Genomic DNA, 18,368 nt, shown 5'->3' with positions numbered 1-18,368 from the left:
TGGGCAGAGGCAGCTTGAACATGCTGGAGTTAAGCCTCAAGAATGGCTTTTGGGAACCAGAGTGGAATATCCCGTTCTTGGCAGCTTTACACTTAATTGGAGCAGAACTGTACTGAATTGTTAAGAATGCCTTATTTCAAAAATCATATAGATTTCTGAAAAAGAGTTGGAGAAGTAGATGCAATGAAAAGCAGCCTTCATATACAATGAGTTGCATAGACTTTCCATAAGCTAAACAGCTGCTGTATGCATGCATTTTGCATGTGCTTTATATTTCATATCGGCAGGAGTTTCTTACGCATTGCTAGAACAGTAGTTCTAGCAAAATGATGAAAGGTAGCTAAGCCATCATTTTTAAATTACAGAAATATGGGACACTACAGAATTCTAAATTAATATGAAAAACAACAGTGTCTTTTCATGTAGAACCTAGTCTTTAAAGTGTTTGATCCAGACTGATGAGTAATCCTATAAAAAACTCAGAGATTAAACTATGATTATTTTGATTTCTTTAATTTCTATACCCTTTATTAATGCATGTTCTCCTGTGGTTGCTGCATACTTGTGAGGTCTCCTTGGCTTGGATATTTGTTAAATTCTGGACAATTCCTGGAAGCAGTATTAAACTTGTTCCCTAGTTCAGCTGAATATTTGGGTTAAAATTGAGGTCTTCCGTTTTTTCTTTCTGTTTTATACACTTCTGCAACGTATACCTCAGAAGGGTTGCAGGAAGAATTTTTGGATATTATATCCATGAGTAAGAAGAGATTTTATTAAATATATCTTTAACTGGGTTAAAAGTTGCCATTTTTGTTTTACTTTTGTTTTGTTCTGTTTCGTTTTTATTTTTGCAGATAGGCTCGTGGAGCGGAGAACTTCCTTAGATAAACAGGTGGAGTCACATTCTGCTCCACCGACCCATCCTCCAGAAGATCCCTTTGGTTCTGTACCTTTCATTTCTCGTGCAGGCAAGTTACATAGCGTAACGTAACTTATTTTCATGTAAATATATCTTGATAGAAAGGAAATGGGACTGGTTCAATGGTATAGGTTCTTCCCTGTAATCAGTTAGAGAACCAAATTGATTACTCCCACTGTTTTCTTTCTGAGCATACTCGATAGATTTTTTTTTTTGCTGCTGCTTTAATGGGCTTGTCATAAAATTATGAAATAATAGAGATTCTTTATCAGAGGTGCCAAACACGTGCATTCTGAAAGGGTTGGGTATGGAATCCCAAGGCCTCCAAAGCTGTACAGTTATCATTCTGTAATTTGAATGGAACATAAAAAATTACGCTTCTCCAATAATTATACATACATACCTTTATGCTGTTCCTTTTTGGGGGTTATGCAAACGTTGGGGGTTATGCAAACATTATGCAAAATGCCTAAAGGGAGCAGGAAGTAGTAAGCTAAGGAAGTTAAAGGTACAAGATTAAAAAAGGAAATAACTACTAACATTCACTGTAGTTCCAATCGAAGCAAATAACTTGTAGCTCAGGGTTGAACTGTAGAGTCCTTGGTGCTCTCTGAGCCTTGTTGTTTTCTCGCAGACGTTTCATTGCCAGACTAGGCAACATCTTCAATGCAAAGAGGGAGTGGGCCTTGCTCTCAGTTTATATACTGTCTGTATATAAACTGAGAGCAAGGCCCACTCCCTCTTTGCATGAAGATGTTGCCTAGTCTGGCAATGAAACGCCTGCAAGAAAACAACAAGGCTCAGAGAGCACCAAGGACTCCACAATTCACTGTAGTTCCCTGTATCTTTCCATGCCTGCAAACCATCCTTATTTCCACCATCCATGTATTGCTTCATACATTGCCCTTTTGTTCTTTAAACTTCTCACCTCTTTTTTTGGGAGGATATCATTAATTCCATTCAGCCGCAACTTTGTTTGTCTTCCTTTTCTTCTGGGCTCATTGACTCTTTTATGTATGTGTTTTGTAATTCAATCCTTGTTCATTCCCACTATATGATAAAACCACATCAATATACTGCTTTCATACTGGTCTCTCACTTTTATATTCAGTCCACATTGGTTCAGCACCCATTCATTCTTGATCCTATTTCTTCTTGTTTTACAGCATACTGTACAGGTAGTCCTTGAGTTATGATGGTAATTGGGACCAGAATTCCCATTGCTAAGCGATGCAGTTGTAAAGCACAATGTCACGTGACTGCATTGCTTAGCGACAGCAATCCTGCCACTCCCCGTTGCTGTTGTTAACTGAATCCCACTGGTCATTAGCCGAGGACCCACCCCAATCCAAACTGTTCCAGCTTGGTCCCTCCCAATCCCGAGCCTTGGTTCTTGCAAGGTAAGGGACTGCCTTCCCTTCAGTTCCCCCCAACTGCCTATTCTCCCCATCTCTGCCCTTTTGGCTGCCCTGTACCCTGCCTGGCGGGCAGCAAGCAGCCCCAGAGCCTGCCGCAGGCACCCTGGAAGCCTCCGCTGTCCCTGCCCAGCCCAGCAGCACGGCACGAAGCCTCACCCACCCCAGGAAGCTGCAGCTGCCCCAGTCCAGTCCCAGCCGCTACCCTGCACTCCGAGGCCTCTGCTGCCGCAGCTGACCTTTGCTGTCTTCTTACTCCTGCTGCTAATGAGGTGTGCCTGGCCTGGCCTTTCCCGGGGCATCTGTTGGCCACGTGAGGCCCTCTTCCCCAGGTCTCACTGGGTCGTCCTTTCATGCCGGCACAGCTGAGTCCTTCCTTCACATGCCTGCCTTCCAAATCCTCGTGAGAAGGCCGCACGTGGTTTAGACAAGGCCTCATTGATTTAGACAAGGGGTGGGCATGGCCTCTGGAAGGCCTACCGTGGCCAGCAGCTGCTTCGCAAAGGACTAGGCTGGGTGTGCCTCGTCAGCAGTGGCAGGAAGAAGATGGCGAAGGTCAGCTGGGGGTGGCAGGGGTGGCAGAGCCAGTGAGCAGAGGGTGGCAAGGCCTACGGGGCCAGTGAGCACAGGGGGCCAAAGGGGCATAGATGGGTGGGGGAGTTGAAGCGCCCCTGCAGTCATAACTGCAGGTGGGCTGCCAAGTGCCTAAATTTTGATCATGTAGGCACTGTAACGGTCGTAACTTGAAATAAATAAATTTTGCATATATATTGGAGCTGTAATACCCAGATTTCACTGCAAAAGAAATGGACAAATGTCAGGAGTGGTGGGGATGGGGTGTTGAGGTTCCAATAGAGCAACTATTTTTATTGCCCCACCCCAACTGCTCACATCCAAAAGCAAATCAGGCCTTGCTCTTAGGTAAAAGAATACAAAAAGAAAGGGAAATGGAAAAATAATGTACATCATTGTGAGGTATAAACAACCATTTATATCCAGATGGGCTCCACTGATGGAGAAGTTGTAACTGACCCAGTAACCTGGTAGCAAAGTTCAAAATGTGTTGACTTTTCAGTCCAAGGTTAAGCAAGCTCCCAGTAATTGTGTGCTCTCTGTCCAATGAATTGGCCCTTCTTTTGCTCTGATGTACATCTTGGGAGGCAGCTAGTAGTTTCCCAGGATCTCTTCAGTACCTTGTCCAGTGGTAAAGGCCCAACTATGCATTGCTGTAGATTTCCCAGTTGAAAAGGAAGTCTCTAACATGGTATCTGAATAAATGATATATAACAAAATTATATTTCTTGTGAAATTAACTACCTCCTGACAAAACAGACCCCAAACAAAACAGTTTTGCTTGTTCCTTTGTATGCTAATCTGTCTCTAATTTAATATCAGTTTGATAATGCATTGAAATTTGAGTTTATTACTTTAAAGTGGGATTACAGGTAGTCCTCTTTTAGCAGCACTCTCATTTAGCAACTGTTGCAGTTATGACGGTGATGAAGAAGTAACTTTGCGACCAATCCTCACATTTACGACCTTAACAGGTCTGTAAAGCTGAAGTAAGATCATAAACACTGCCGTGGTTTCACTTAGTGACCACTTCGCTTGATGACTGAGTTGCCGGTCCCAATTGTGATTGCTAAATGGGGGCTTCCTGTACTTTTTCTTGAGTATTTTTACTCCTCTTTATGCAAAAAGAATACAAGGCAAAGAGAAAAGAAAAATCTAAAAATCACAGTGCAAAACGAAAATGTTACAGTTCTAAAATAAATATAAGACAATTCTTAAAATTACATAGTTCTTACAGATCAACTGAATAGGAACAGAGGAGGAGCCAGACCAAACAATGTCAGTGTACCTGACAGAATAACCTGGTTTTCATCTTTCCCTCTTCTAGCGTTCTGAGAACAACCTGGGTTCTTGCAGGGGTCAAATGAATAAATCCATTACAATGTGCAGTACTACACAGGAAGGATAGCCAAAATGTGAGACGTTCCTATTGATGCTCTTGACATGTTTTTCCGGTGGCTTCTCTTGCGGATGGGGAGATGCTGCCCTCTTGCTGTGAGACTGGAGGGTGAAGAAAGCGGCAAACCTATTTTCCTTGTTTTGTGTAGAAAAACAAGTATAAATGCAGGGAGTTTGCATAAGCAGCCTAGGACAAGTTGAACAAAGGATAGCTTTCTTCATTCACGAGCACCAATGGTGAAATGAGGTTTTATACTACATGGAAATTTGTACAACTGCACAAATAATATTATGAACACTTTTTCCAAATATTAATTGACTTGATTACTTTCTGTAAATCTGCATTTAAAATATGTGGCTTATTAACTGACTGAAGCCTATATGTCCTCACAGTAAGCTTCAAACCCAAACATTATCTAAATTTTTAGAACAATAAGATGAAATACCTATTGAATACTGTGTGTAACTGAAACATCCCACAAAGCACTTTAAATCGCTTACATGACAGTTGGATTTCAAAAGAAGGAAGTCCATTAATCACCAAAATATAATGTAGGCCAGATTCTACTTCCTCTGCCAAACAATCATTCTTTTCATTCTTGAACATTACTACCAAGCACTGAGAAAATTGAAAAAAAGCTTGCTGTTTTCTTTTTAAAAAGTTAATGATTGGGGAATGTGTCTAAAAAAGCCTCTCTTCCCAGTCTGAAATTAGAGTTCAGGCCTCTGAACTTGTGCAATCTGTCCCATAATAAGTAATGCTTGGCTAGTAATATCAACCTTTATGAGCCATTTAGAAATTAGTGAGGTCAAGTATTATCAAACACCAACTAGAGAGCATTTATAGTATGAGATAAGCCGAAGGTTCTTAGACATCAGGTTGGGGTTACTGATTATTCTTTTATATAGAGTTCATCTTGAGAGGGATTTTTCCTTTAAAGGCAGCTCTGAAATGCTTCAAATAAATATGTGTGCCTAATACACAGATTTGTCATTTGAAGTCCATTCCCTGGACTCACTACTGTTTGAAAGAGAAGTAATTTTCTCAAATTATTTCATCCTGATGATAAACAATTATTGAGACTGAGAACTCGTAATTCAAAAGATTCCATAGTATAAATATTGCAGCAAGTATAAAGAAAGCAGATGTATGGGATGAAGGAAATGCTGTTTGTCTGTCCCGTAAGCTAAGCAACCACTAAATCTGACAGCACTCAACATCTGCCTTTCTGTGTGTTGTTGAAGAAGACTGCAGATTTAGTTGACATCTCCGCAGTCCTTGAACTAACATGTGGCAGATTGCTGTGGAATGATGATGGCAGTATGTTACCAATTCAGGAGGAGCTGTGGGTATGCCCTTGATTTCTCCCCGTTTCTGAAAGGTTGAACAAGCAGAAGGCATGTAATTACTCCTCTTGTTACAAGCCATTCATCCTCGTATAATCGGATGTCTAGAAAACAAACATAGGAACAGAATTTTTTTTCTTGAGGATTGGGATCTTATGATTAAAGATGTTCTACCTGCACTGGATTTGAGGGCAGAATTACAGCCTTGTACAAGAGGCAGACCTGATTAGAAGTGATATAATCTGTACATTTTCTTGTGAACAGATGTTACGCTGCACAGTTCTTAGCTGTTAATAAATTCAGATTTGAAATGTCCATTGGAGCAGTTTTGAGATTACTTCAAGCAAATCTTTTTCTACATGTTGTGTATTACAACATTATTATGGCATTAATTTAAAAGTGAATTTGAAATTTCCCCCTCTTGGGCTTCTGATAAATGTAACAATATTCAGTATTAAATGTGTGTGGGTTTGTTTTTTTTTAGATAGGAAGTTGAATTGGGTTAAGATGTAGATTTAGTACCTCTTGTGTGCATATATTCAAAAATGGCATTGTGCTAGAAGTACTGTTGAATTAATATTTGGACTCATTTGGACTTACTCTGCTTTTTCCTGTAAACTGAATATTCAAGACAGAGAACTTTTTTTAGAGTAGTTTATGAGTTACTTGATTTATATGTTAACCAACCAAGCAAATTTTACATGTTACGAATTATCTTTCTGATACAAAGAGAAAGTATGTCATCTTCTAAAATAAGCATTTATATATATGCACTTAGCTGTTTCTGTTTATACATGTAGATGTTCATATTGCCAACAGTTTTAAAATTGGTGTTTAAACAAAAATAATTAAGGAATGGTTTGAAAAGAATAAGCTTTTAATTTGAAAGAATAATTATTTCTGTAAGCAATTTTAGCATATAAGGATACACTGAAATTGATCTCTAAAAGTTCTTTATTATGACAGTTACTTTGGGAAAACTACATCACATCAAGAAAGCAAACCTACATATTAATTTGACTATAAAAACCAATACATTAAATGTAGCACAATCTAATACTAGTATTACACTTGAAAACAGTTGTTTACTTTCTTCTAGTTTTTAAAAACAGGTGTTTTTTTCTGAATTCTTTTTATAACGGTATTTGTAGTATTGGGTTATTATGATAGCAGTATGCCCTGATTCCTTCCTCCCTGTTTCTGTTGATCACTTCCTGAGTTTTGGATATTGGTGACGTGCAACATTTTGAATATTACTAATACATTAGTATTAATTTGTTGTCAGTAAAAGTCTTAGTGCCTGTCAGGGAGATGAAAGAAACTAAGTTCTGCTTCAGATAAAATAGCTGGAATGTTGTAAGAGTAGATTTTTTTTCTTTTAAGTTAAAGCAGAACAATTGTAGCAGAAAGGAAAACTGGCAGAAACATGCTTGCTTTCTGAACCACCCTTGATTAAAAAACACATTCCCTTGATCATTCACTGGGTGGAGTGAACTCTAATCCCTCTCTTCAGTATTTTATGAACAATATTTTATTGCTAGGTTTTTTTCTTTGCCCTTTTCTCTCAGAAGGCTCCCCTCGTAGTGGATTACAAAGATCAATAATTGCCGGGCTTCCAAAATATGCAATGCAAAAAAGAAGAACAAAAAATGGGAAAGCAGAAGAATGAAAAATGAATATAAACACTGTTTCTTACAGTTCATGGGCTGGAAGGAATGGTTGGAATGATCTGCATTGAAAATTGATAAGTGATCAATGGCTTACAGGCATGAATAAGGCAGGCTGTAACCACATCAAAGACAGCAGCTAAGGGTTAAATGTGTACGGTATATGTTTAATATTTCTGTGGTACAATAGGGTTTTAGATTTGAAAAAAGTATCTGACAAATTCTTTTTAAAAATCATTTTTTGTTGTTGTTTATTCGTTTAGTCGCTTCCGACTCTTCGTGACTTCATGGACTAGCCCACGCCAGAGCTTCCTGTCGGTCGTCAACACCCCCAGCTCCCCCAGGGACGAGTCCGTCACCTCTAGAATATCATCCATCCATCTTGCCCTTGGTCGGCCCCTCTTCCTTTTGCCTTCCACTCTCCCTAGCATCAGCATCTTCTCCGGGGTGTCCTGTCTTCTCATTATGTGGCCAAAGTATTTCAGTTTTGCCTTTAATATTCCCTCAAGTGAGCAGTCTGGCTTTATTTCCTGGAGGATGGACTGGTTGGATCTTCTTGCAGTCCAAGGCACTCTCAGAATTTTCCTCCAACACCACAGTTCAAAAGCATCGATCTTCCTTCGCTCAGCCTTCCTTATGGTCCAGCTCTCGCAGCCATATGTTACTACAGGGAACACCATTGCTTTAACTATGCGGGCCTTTGTTGTCAGTGTGATGTCTCTGCTCTTAACTATTTTATCGAGATTTGTCATTGCTCTTCTCCCAAGGATTAAGCGTCTTCTGATTTCCTGACTGCAGTCAGCATCTGCAGTAATCTTTGCACCTAGGAATACAAAGTCTTTCACTGCTTCTACATTTTCTCCCTCTATTTGCCAGTTATCAATCAAGCTGGTTGCCATAATCTTGGTTTTTTTGAGGTTTAGCTGCAAGCCAGCTTTTGCACTTTCTTCTTTCACCTTCATCATAAGGCTCCTCAGTTCCTCTTCACTTTCAGCCATCAAAGTGGTATCATCTGCATATCTGAGATTGTTAATGTTTCTTCCAGCGATTTTAACTCCAGCCTTGGATTCCTCAAGGCCAGCTTGTCGCATGATGTGTTCTGCATACAAGTTGAATAGGTAGGGTGAGAGTATACAGCCCTGCCGTACTCCTTTCCCAATCTTAAACCAGTCTGTTGTTCCGTGGTCTGTTCTTACTGTTGCTACTTGGTCGTTATACAGATTCTTCAGGAGGCATACAAGATGACTTGGTATCCCCATACCACTAAGAACTTGCCACAATTTGTTATGGTCCACACAGTCAAAGGCTTTAGAATAGTCAATAAAACAGAAATAGATGTTTTTCTGAAACTCCCTGGCTTTTTCCATTATCCAGCGGATATTGGCAATTTGGTCTCTAGTTCCTCTGCCTTTTCTAAACCCAGCTTGTACATCTGGCAATTCTCGCTCCATGAACTGCTGAAGTCTACCTTGCAGGATCTTGAGCATTACCTTACTGGCATGTGAAATGAGTGCCATTGTTCGATAGTTTGAACATTCTTTAGTGTTTCCCTTTTTTGGTATGGGGATATAAGTTGATTTTTTCCAGTCTGATGGCCATTCTTGTGTTTTCCAAATTTGCTGGCATATAGCATGCATTACCTTGACAGCATCATCTTGCAAGATTTTGAACAGTTCAGCTGGGATGCCGTCGTCTCCTGTTGCCTTGTTATTAGCAATGCTTCTTAAGGCCCACTCAACCTCACTCTTCAGGATGTCTGGCTCTAGCTCACCGACCACACCGTCAAAGCTATCCCCGATATTGTTATCCTTCCTATACAGGTTTTCTGTATATTCTTGCCACCTTTTCTTGATCTCTTCTGCTTCTGTTAGGTCCTTGCCATCTTTGTTTTTGATCATACCCATTTTGGCCTGGAATTTACCTCCAATGTTTCTAATTTTCTGGAAGAGGTCTCTTGTCCTTCCTATTCTATTGTCTTCTTCCACTTCCGCGCATTGCTTGTTTAAAAATAATTCCTTATCTCTTCTGGCTAACCTCTGGAATTTTGCATTTAATTGGGCATATCTCCCCCTATCACTGTTGCCTTTTGCTTTCCTTCTTTCTTGGGCTACTTCTAGTGTCTCAGCAGACAGCCATTTTGCCTTCTTGGTTTTCTCTTTCTTTGGGATGTATTTTGTTGCCGCCTCCTGAACAATGCTGCCAACTTCTGTCCAGAGTTCTTCCGGGACCCTATCTACTAAGTCCAGTCCCTTAAATCTATTCTTCACCTCCACTGCATATTCCTTAGGAATATTAGTGAGCTCATATCTAGCTGATCTGTGGGTCTTCCCTAATCTCTTTAGTCTGATCCTAAATTGTGCAAGAAGAAGTTCGTGATCTGAACTACAGTCAGCTCCAGGCCTTGTTTTTACCGACTGTACAGATGTCCGCCACCTTTGGCTGCAAAGGATGTAGTCAATCTGATTTCGGTGTTGTCCATCTGGTGAAGTCCATGTATAAAGCCGTCTCTTAGGTTGTTGGAAGAGAGTGTTTGTTATGCAGAGTGAATTGTCTTGGCAAAATTCTATCAGCCTGTGTCCTGCTTCGTTTTGTTCTCCCAGGCCATACTTACCTGTAATTCGAGGTGTCATTTGACTGCCCACCTTAGCATTCCAGTCTCCTGTGATGAAAATAACATCTCTTTTAGGCGTGTTGTCCAGTAGGTGCTGCAGATCCTCATAGAAATGCTCTACTTCAGCTTCTTCAGCATTTGTGGTTGGGGCGTATATTTGGATCACTGTGATGTTAGATGGCTTGCCCTGAATTCGAATTGAGATCATTCTATCGTTTTTTGGGTTGTATCCAAGCACTGCTTTAGCCACTTGACTATTAATTATGAAGGCTACTCCATTTCTTCTGTGGTCCTCTTGTCCACAGTAGTAGATCTGGTGGTCATTTGATGTGAAGTGGCCCATTCCAGTCCATTTCAGTTCACTGACGTCCAGAATGTCTATCTTTAATCTTGACATCTCACCAATAACCACATCCAATTTGCCCTGGCTCATAGATCTTACATTCCAGGTTCCGATGGTGTGTTGATCCTTAGAACATTGGATTCGCCGTTCACCACCAGCACCGTCGGCCGCTAGCCGTCCTTTCGGCTTTGAGCTAGCTGCGTCATCACGTCTGGGACTAGTTGAGCTCATCCTCTGTTCCTCCCCAGTAGCATTTTGACCATCTTCCGACCTGGGGGTCTCATCTTCCGATGGTATACCGACATATCTCTGGTTGTACTGATCCATTTAGTTTTCACGGCAAGAATACTGAGGTGGGTTGCCATTACCTTCCCCAGGGATCGCATTTAGTCTGACCTCTCTGTCATGACCTTCCCGTCTTGGGTGGCCCTTCACGGTTTAGCTCATGGCATCATTGAGGTGCTCAAGCTCCAGCACCACGACAAGGTAACGATCCTTTGCTGAAGTTAAAAATCATACAGCAAGAATAATGGGCAATTTTCACAAAGAAAAATGGATATGCTACAGAAGAAAAAGGATGAATGGATGCCTGGTGTCTTCCTTGCTACAGTGCCCTTGAGAAAGGCTGGTTGTAGACTTGGTCAGTGGCTGGGCCCAAGTGTACTACTCTGTAGCTATTCAGACTCAAAAAGCGGTCACAGCAATTAATCCAAGAGTCCATTATGTTATGAAACTAATAACTGGGAAGTACAGTTTAAGTACAAAGATACAGTTTTCCTCATTGTAAGGAAATGGTTTCTCCTAAGTAACTCTTTGGTGGGTTAGATGAGACAGAAAGTGTCACTTGATGTAGGTTGGGATTGATAATGCTAGCTTCCCATGTAAACCGATAAAAGCTAAATTGGCCACTAATGCCCTAGGAAAGAATCATAGTTGACTCAAGTGAAAATAGCCTAGTATACTCTGTGGGAATCTGAAGAGGGCAAATAAAATATTAAATTGTTTTTTTAGTAGGAGTTAGGAGTTGATTATAAATTGATATATTTTATGGATATATTTTATGATTTAGAGGAAAACTGAAACATGTTTGCTAGCTATTAACCCTATGGACCACTGTGGGAATTCTTAATAAACAGTTATGGGGCTGTACTGCTAGAATACTGCATGTGGGCTTTTCCCTAATTAGCTCAAAAGGAGTGTGTTTTTGGGACAGAAAAGAGTATGGAAAGGACAACAGGACTAGTAGAGGGTAAAATATATCAAGAAAATGTAAGCTTGGGACTGTTTAGCTTCAGTGTGTGAAACTAAGTGGCACTGGGATGTGGGACAATCCAAACCGGAAAAATCATCTAGTAATTAGATAGAATGCTTCTAAAACATCTGATCATGAATGGCATTACAAACATAATTAAGTACTATAGTACATTTCTTCTCAAAACAGTAGAACTTCATGTAAACAGGAAGGTAAAGAATGTGCTGACCTGCATATTAAAGCCTCCATGTCTACTCAAAGGATGCAGAATAATTGTTGGTGGGAAGATATCTGCTGAAGGTTTGGCAGAGTTGTTGCCGTTTAGGGTGAATGTACTAATACTCAGATACACCTTTCCTGGCTGTAAGGCTGAAGATGAAGACTCTAGTGCCTACCTTTTGTGAGTCTAAGAATCAAAGTTTGCCCCATGGTATAATGAAAAAGAATTTAATATGCATGTATGTTTGTGGAAGTGTGAAACATTGATGTGAAATTGAAGTTCTTCTGCCTGTTCTTCATCCTTGCAGGCTCTCCAGGAAATGAAATTAATAACACAGCCAGCAAAGTAGAAAACACGTTAGAGAGTCTTTCTAAGTATGAAAGGTCAAGCCAGGTGGTTAAGGACCAGGATGCTGGAAAGAAGGTCACAGAAGCACATATTAAAAAAGGAAATGATGAATCGGAGAGTGATTTTGAATCAGATCCCCCTTCTCCAAAGAGTAGTGAGGAAGAGGAAGAGCAAGAGGATGAAGAGGTCTTGCAAGGTGAGTCTGGAGACTTTGTTGATGACAATGATACGGAACCAGAAAACTTAGGCCAGCACCCGCTTCTCATGGATTCTGAAGAAGATGTAGAAGATGATGACAAACAAAGTTCTGACTCGGATTCTAGCCATTTTAGGCCTGTAGAAGAGGTACCTTGCAATAGATACGAAGAAGGGACTGGCAGCATAGAAGGTAGAGAGATTATTGTACCCTGCCCTTCAGCGACTGAGTTCCCCGGTGCAGGCTCCAGTTTGAGCCCCAAACAAGAATTTGATGTCTTTGGAGCAGTTCCGTTCTTTGTTTTGCCGCCTCAAGAACAAAAAGACATTTCTCCCCAGGTTGCCCATCCTGAGCAAGATCAGGATGACTTTGACGTCTTTACCAAAGCCCCATTCAGCAGAAGAATATCTCAGCAAGACGATTTGATGTCAGGCTCTGAAACTCAGACTTCTCCCATATCCCCCAAAAGCGTGGATGTTTTTGGCTGCATCCCGTTCCAGCCGGTTTCCATCCAAAGGCATAATGAGAGTAAAGAGGATCTGTTTGGGCTCATCCCGTTTGAGGAGATAGCAGGGAGCCAGCAGCAGCAGAAAGTGAAGCAGCAGCAACGGAATCTGCAGAAACTCTCTTCTCGTCAGAGGCGCATGAAGCAGGAAGGGTCCAAGAGCAACGGCAAGCGCCATCACGGAACACCCACAAACGCAAAGAAGACTTTGAAGCCTAGTTATCGTACACCAGAGAGAGCCCGGAGGCACAAAAAAGCGGGCCGTCGAGACTCCCAAAGCAGCAATGAGTTTCTGACAATTTTCGATTCCAAGGAAAACATCAGTATTGCCCTGTCAGATAGCAAGGACAGAGTCAATCCTCTGCAGGCTGAGGAGAATCTCCTGGATCCCTTTGGAGCCAAGCCTTTCCATCCTGCCGAATTGTTGCGTCTCCCCCAGCACCAAGGACTGGGTGATAATCGTGGGGATCATAACGCAGCAGTGCCTGGTAGACCTAGACAGAGTTCGTTACTTGGTGGCATTCATGCTGGTGACGTTGTAAAATTAACAGATGATTTTGGAGCAGTTCCTTTCACTGAACTTGTGCCAAGTGTGATGTCTCAACCGAGCCAGCAGCAACAGGCAGTAGAGTTAGATCCATTTGGAGCAGCTCCCTTTCCTTCCAAACAGTAGACTCTTTCAGGAACATCGGGATTTTTTTTAAAACTTGGATTTAATATACCACTGTAATCCATTTGCTTCGGTTGAGAAGAAAATGTGTTGTTTTTTTTAAAGTACAACGTGCTTATTCCCTGCTGTGACTTGATGAGATTTTAAAATCTGCAACGTTAAAGATGCAAGATTGAGATAATGAAATGGCTGGAAGTTTTGAATTGAGAGAAGATTTCCAAAAGTTAGATCAGAAGCTAGCTATCACTGAGGATATTGGCTATGACGACATTGCTCAGAACTGTATCCTAAGTAGAGTGCAATTACACTTGAGCACAGAGATGGAAGGATTTGACTGGGTGTACCATAACTGACTAATGAAATAGGATCTATCAGTTAAAAAAAAAGCCCGGTTTATCTAGAACTGCTTCATTTTACTTGTTCTAAAGGGTTTTTTTTAAAAAAAACTTTCCTCTTAAATCTCTGAAAATCAGAGTTTGCTGTCTTGATACTGGTTCCTAAACTTATATGAAGAAACCCAAATCTTTCTATATGTGTCTGCCTGAACTGTGCTTTTTCACAGTAAGTGCCATTAATATAAAACAGGGAAAGTTGTAATTCTTAGGATTTCAAGAACTTAGCGGGGATGTTGGAAGCGGGAATGGAATGAGGAAGCAGCAGCACTAACAGCTTCTGCAGCACTTTGAAGATTGCCATTTCGGAAGAGAGCTTGGTTTACTTGCATACCATACCAACATATATCATTTTTGAGAAGATGGGGGAAAACAGCCAGAAAATTGTAGCAAATCAAACCTATAAAGAGTTTAATCAGAGTTTTCACCCCACGCCTGCTCACTTTACTGGGGTTTTGTATTTCATCTAAACTATATAACCTGAAAGGTTTTTAATCCTCTAAAGTGGTTCTCACCTAATTTTTGAACGCTTTCTGTATCACATGATTGTACTTTTCTAAGACTTTGTACAAAATACACTGAGCGGTTTCCAACAAAAGGAGGTTTAGAATTGAAGGCTTAAAAATGATGCTGATTGGAATCTCTTACCATTACTGCATAGTAAAACCAGCAATGCCTTACAGCTAGGACCACGTCCTGATAAAAATTTACCTCTGAGCCAATTGGTGCCCTTGAGACACAGATTGTAAAATTTGGAGCACTGAGGTGGGTAGACGGTACATTTTTGAACTTTCAATCCAGGCAAAGGTATTCCTAATGTCTTCATTGGCTTTTGATCATTTTAGATCAGGTAGGTTTGTTCAAAATAGCAATTTGATGTCCTGCAGGATCATTGGTTCCTACACTTTCAGTTAAATGTTTTTGTGAAAATGGATGTCTGTGAAAAGGACCTAGTAAACAGTTTTGTCACAAAGAATTGCCAGGATCCAGAGAACATGGCAGTATGTTTTTGGTGTACATGTGTGTGTGTGAATGAGAAATGCTAAACGTACAACAGAAACTGATGCTTGCTCCCATGACATACAGCAAACCATTTTTAAAAGTGAAAAGTTTCAGAAGATGTTTCTGTCATTAAGTGAATGCAGGCTTGACATCTTTGGATCCTTGCATTCACATTTATGTGAATTTGAACTGTAGAAGCTACATGACCTTAACTATGAATATGTCTGGGTACCATTTACATAGTTTGAATATCATCTTGAAAAAATGAAAATTCCAGTGGGGTGGGGGGATTGAATGAATATTCTTAAAAGATACCAAGTGGTGGTTTTTGCCATCCAGCTGCTGTATTAAAACAGAAGAAAATAGAATGACTTTTGGATAATTTGCAAACATAATGAATTTGAAAAGATAAAGGATCAAGGCCCTTAAAACATATTTCAAAGTTGGTTTTTGAAAAAAAAATAGGTGTTTTTAGTCATTTTTAAAAGATATAATTTCAAGTTCTTGCTATTTGTGCTTCTAGATGTGCAGCCCATCTTTCTCTATGATATGACACCCAAAGCCCAAAACAGATGTCTATCTTGTTACACTAATTATTTTGTAAAGTTCATAGCTAAAAATCAGCTGTGCATGTGCCTCAGAATGCCTGCTCCTTTATTCTTGTGCCAAAGCCTCAGACATAATACGAGTGTTGAAAAATAACATGCTTTCCAAAGGCCACTTCAGCCATGTCAGATTTCCTAGCAAGAAGGGTAATAAGTAGTCCAGAATGAAGTCATTAAGGGTCTAATTAAATGTACTATATTTGGCTTTCATGTTGGAAGGCTTTCTGTGTAGGAAATATGTCAGTGTGAGTTGGAGTTCCCGAGTGAATGGAGATCTGATTTTAATTCTGGTCTCCATGTGATAACCTCTTTTTATTTGAAAAGATGTATGTGCTTCAGGTGGTACAAAAGGAATGCAGTAGTTTTGATTCCTCACCCCAAAGTTGTCATGTTGCCACTCACTAAAATTAAAGGGACAAAAAGTAAATCACAGCTAATATGCCTAATTAGTTTGATAATGTATTTTTCTGCCTCAGAATATCTGCATGATTACATCTGACATCTGATTTTTTATATCTCAATTAAAACCCTTTTCATCAGAAAATCCTGATGAAATCAGATTGCTGTAAGTTGTTTCCAGTAAGCAGTTAAGATGATATATGCCATCAGAAACATCTAATATTTAGAATAATCAGGTCGCTCCTGATTTTCTGCCTTCGGGATCCTAAATTGTGGCTTCCGTTTGCCAGAAGGATATCCTTTGTACCCAGTTATTGATTGATAGTTCTATTCTGTACATTTGTGTGGACACATGAACTTACACTGTATGGATATATGAATTACTTTACTTAATGACCAAAAATGGCATCAATCTATTTAGTGGTGGGAAGGACTGAAATAGCACAACTTCATGATTTGCATCTGTTTATGTATATCTCAGATAACTCTCCCCAAAACTGCTCTGTGTTAGAAAATGTGTAAGGTTGTTCTGGCCATCATCTCTGGCTGCTAAGACAGATTTTCCATTGGAGAATCTTGGGGTACACCTGCATGGCTCCAGATATGTAATTAGTAAATATGGATGAACAGATGAAATGAAAGATGTACAGAGCTTTGCAGGATTGAGGCCGAGAATAACATTTTGTAGTTTGTGGCCATTCATAGTATCGCCAACATTTTTTGCTTTTGAATCAGATCTTTCATCGTGCTTTCTGCACTTTTGATCAGTCAGACTTTTTAAAGAATTTCATTTTCTAGATAATTGTAAATGAGAATTGTACACTTACTTTCTTGTGTCTTTGGTGGCTGAACTGGGTGAGGTATTTGCAGTTCCCACAAAGCTGATTTCTACTTAATTGCTTTGCAAGAGCTGCGGAAAGTAAGTTTAATAATTCAGTTCTGTGCTTCACCGAGAAAGATGTTTATTTTCTTTGGGGGATGGAATATCCTTGCTTGTTTGATGGATGTATTTATCCATATATCTGAAGTTCACTCTGTTTTGGTCTTTCCTGTAATAGTAAGAAGATTGAGAGGTGTTGATTCAAAACTGGAGATGGTTATCCAGTTTTCATTTTCATGAAATGATTAGACTTTCTTGTTACTGTATAGGGGAATCTGAGCCTACCTTTACTAATCAGCTGTGTACTTCATCTTGGGGGCTATATAACTCTTGACACGATAATTTACTGGTAAAATTATGGTACTGTTTATATTTAATTTGAAAACATAATTTCTATCTGTGATGTCGAAGACAGAAATCAAGGTGCTCCTGGGGAAATATCACTTACCCCCTTATGATGACTGCATTTGTTACCTAAATGTATTCACAAGGTACAATGTTTGAGCTTCGTAGCTGAGATTGAATCTCCTGCCACAAATCTTGTAGATTCAAATATCAATTTGGGGCTACATCCCTGGTGTATTCTGCCCAGATACACTCTTCGAAGATGATCCTGCAAAGAGTGAAATTCAGTAGCAAGCACCCTTCTTGTGGTAGGGCTGTCCAGAACTCCTCTGTTTTCTCCTAACTATAAGAAAAATCTACTGTGAGAATAAAAGGAGATAGCTACTACTGTGAGAATAGCAATTAGTGTTTATCAGAATATTTTTTTACACAATAATGTATTTTTATAGAGAGATGTATATAAAGCATACACACGCACACATCACATAATCTCTTGGGAGTCTGTGATTGAATCACAATCATTTTCATGGCACTGGAAAAACAAATGGAGCCAAAAGCTGCTAAAAGAGTAACAAGAAAATACAAAACAGTGTCTGCCTGGTTATTTTTCTAGAGCGCTTCTTTGAAAACAATATAGCAATCCTTTGCCAAGATTAGTTTCTGCGATAAAAACATCACTTAAGAATAAAACAACGTTACATTCTAATTGCTGGCAAACAGCGTCAAGTGCACTTTTCAAAATTACACTTCCATTTCTTGTTAGACTTGAAATTTCTAAAGCGTTGTGCGTGTGTATGTGTGCATGTATGTGTATGGGTAATCACTAATACAGACCTTTTTGTGCAAATATGTACATAAAACTTTTGGTTGTTAATAAGCCAGATACCATGTTTCTGTAACACCAACCACTGTGTGAATTTGCAACGGAGGCTGGGATGTTACAAGTAAGACTTGTCATTCCGGTATGAAGGTTTTCCTATGTATAAGATCTCATTTACATCTCCTTTAACTTAATCTTGTTCCATCCAATGCCAGTTGTTATAATAAAGTCTTATTGTACCTTTTTCAGAGATAGCATGTTTACTGAGATGTGTTAATAGCAGTGGAGCCAAATTTCAACGATGTCTAGCTGTTTTAAGAGAGTTTCAAAAAAAAAATTAGCATCCATCTTTTTCTTGCTTTGTGAAAAAACCAAAAACAATTGGAACATGTGCTTTAAATCAGGGGTGGGCAAATTTGGAAGGGTCAGGAGCCACAACTCAACCTGGCCTCTTGAGTGCT

At 39.8% G+C, this 18,368-nt stretch overlaps 1 protein-coding gene across 3 annotated transcripts in view; it reads left to right on the top strand.

Moving 5' to 3' along the window:
• Nucleotides 1-18,155, top strand: part of BMP2K (BMP2 inducible kinase) — a 61,200-nt gene extending 43,045 nt beyond the window's left edge. For 2 of the 3 annotated variants that reach the window (XM_063310044.1, XM_063310043.1), the window contains exon 15: nt 12,053-18,155. In XM_063310044.1, the coding sequence (XP_063166114.1) occupies nt 12,053-13,467 (1,415 nt within the window). In that variant the 3' untranslated portion in view covers nt 13,468-18,155. Of the gene's footprint in view, nt 1-854; nt 969-12,052 lie in introns of all 3 variants that reach the window. The other variant, XM_063310045.1, reaches the window with a different exon arrangement.
• Nucleotides 18,156-18,368: the final 213 nt, after the last annotated feature.

This window comes from Candoia aspera, chromosome 8, assembly GCF_035149785.1.
Source record: "Candoia aspera isolate rCanAsp1 chromosome 8, rCanAsp1.hap2, whole genome shotgun sequence".
Lineage (NCBI taxonomy): Eukaryota > Metazoa > Chordata > Lepidosauria > Squamata > Boidae > Candoia > Candoia aspera.
This window is presented reverse-complemented; position numbering and strand designations above follow the sequence as displayed.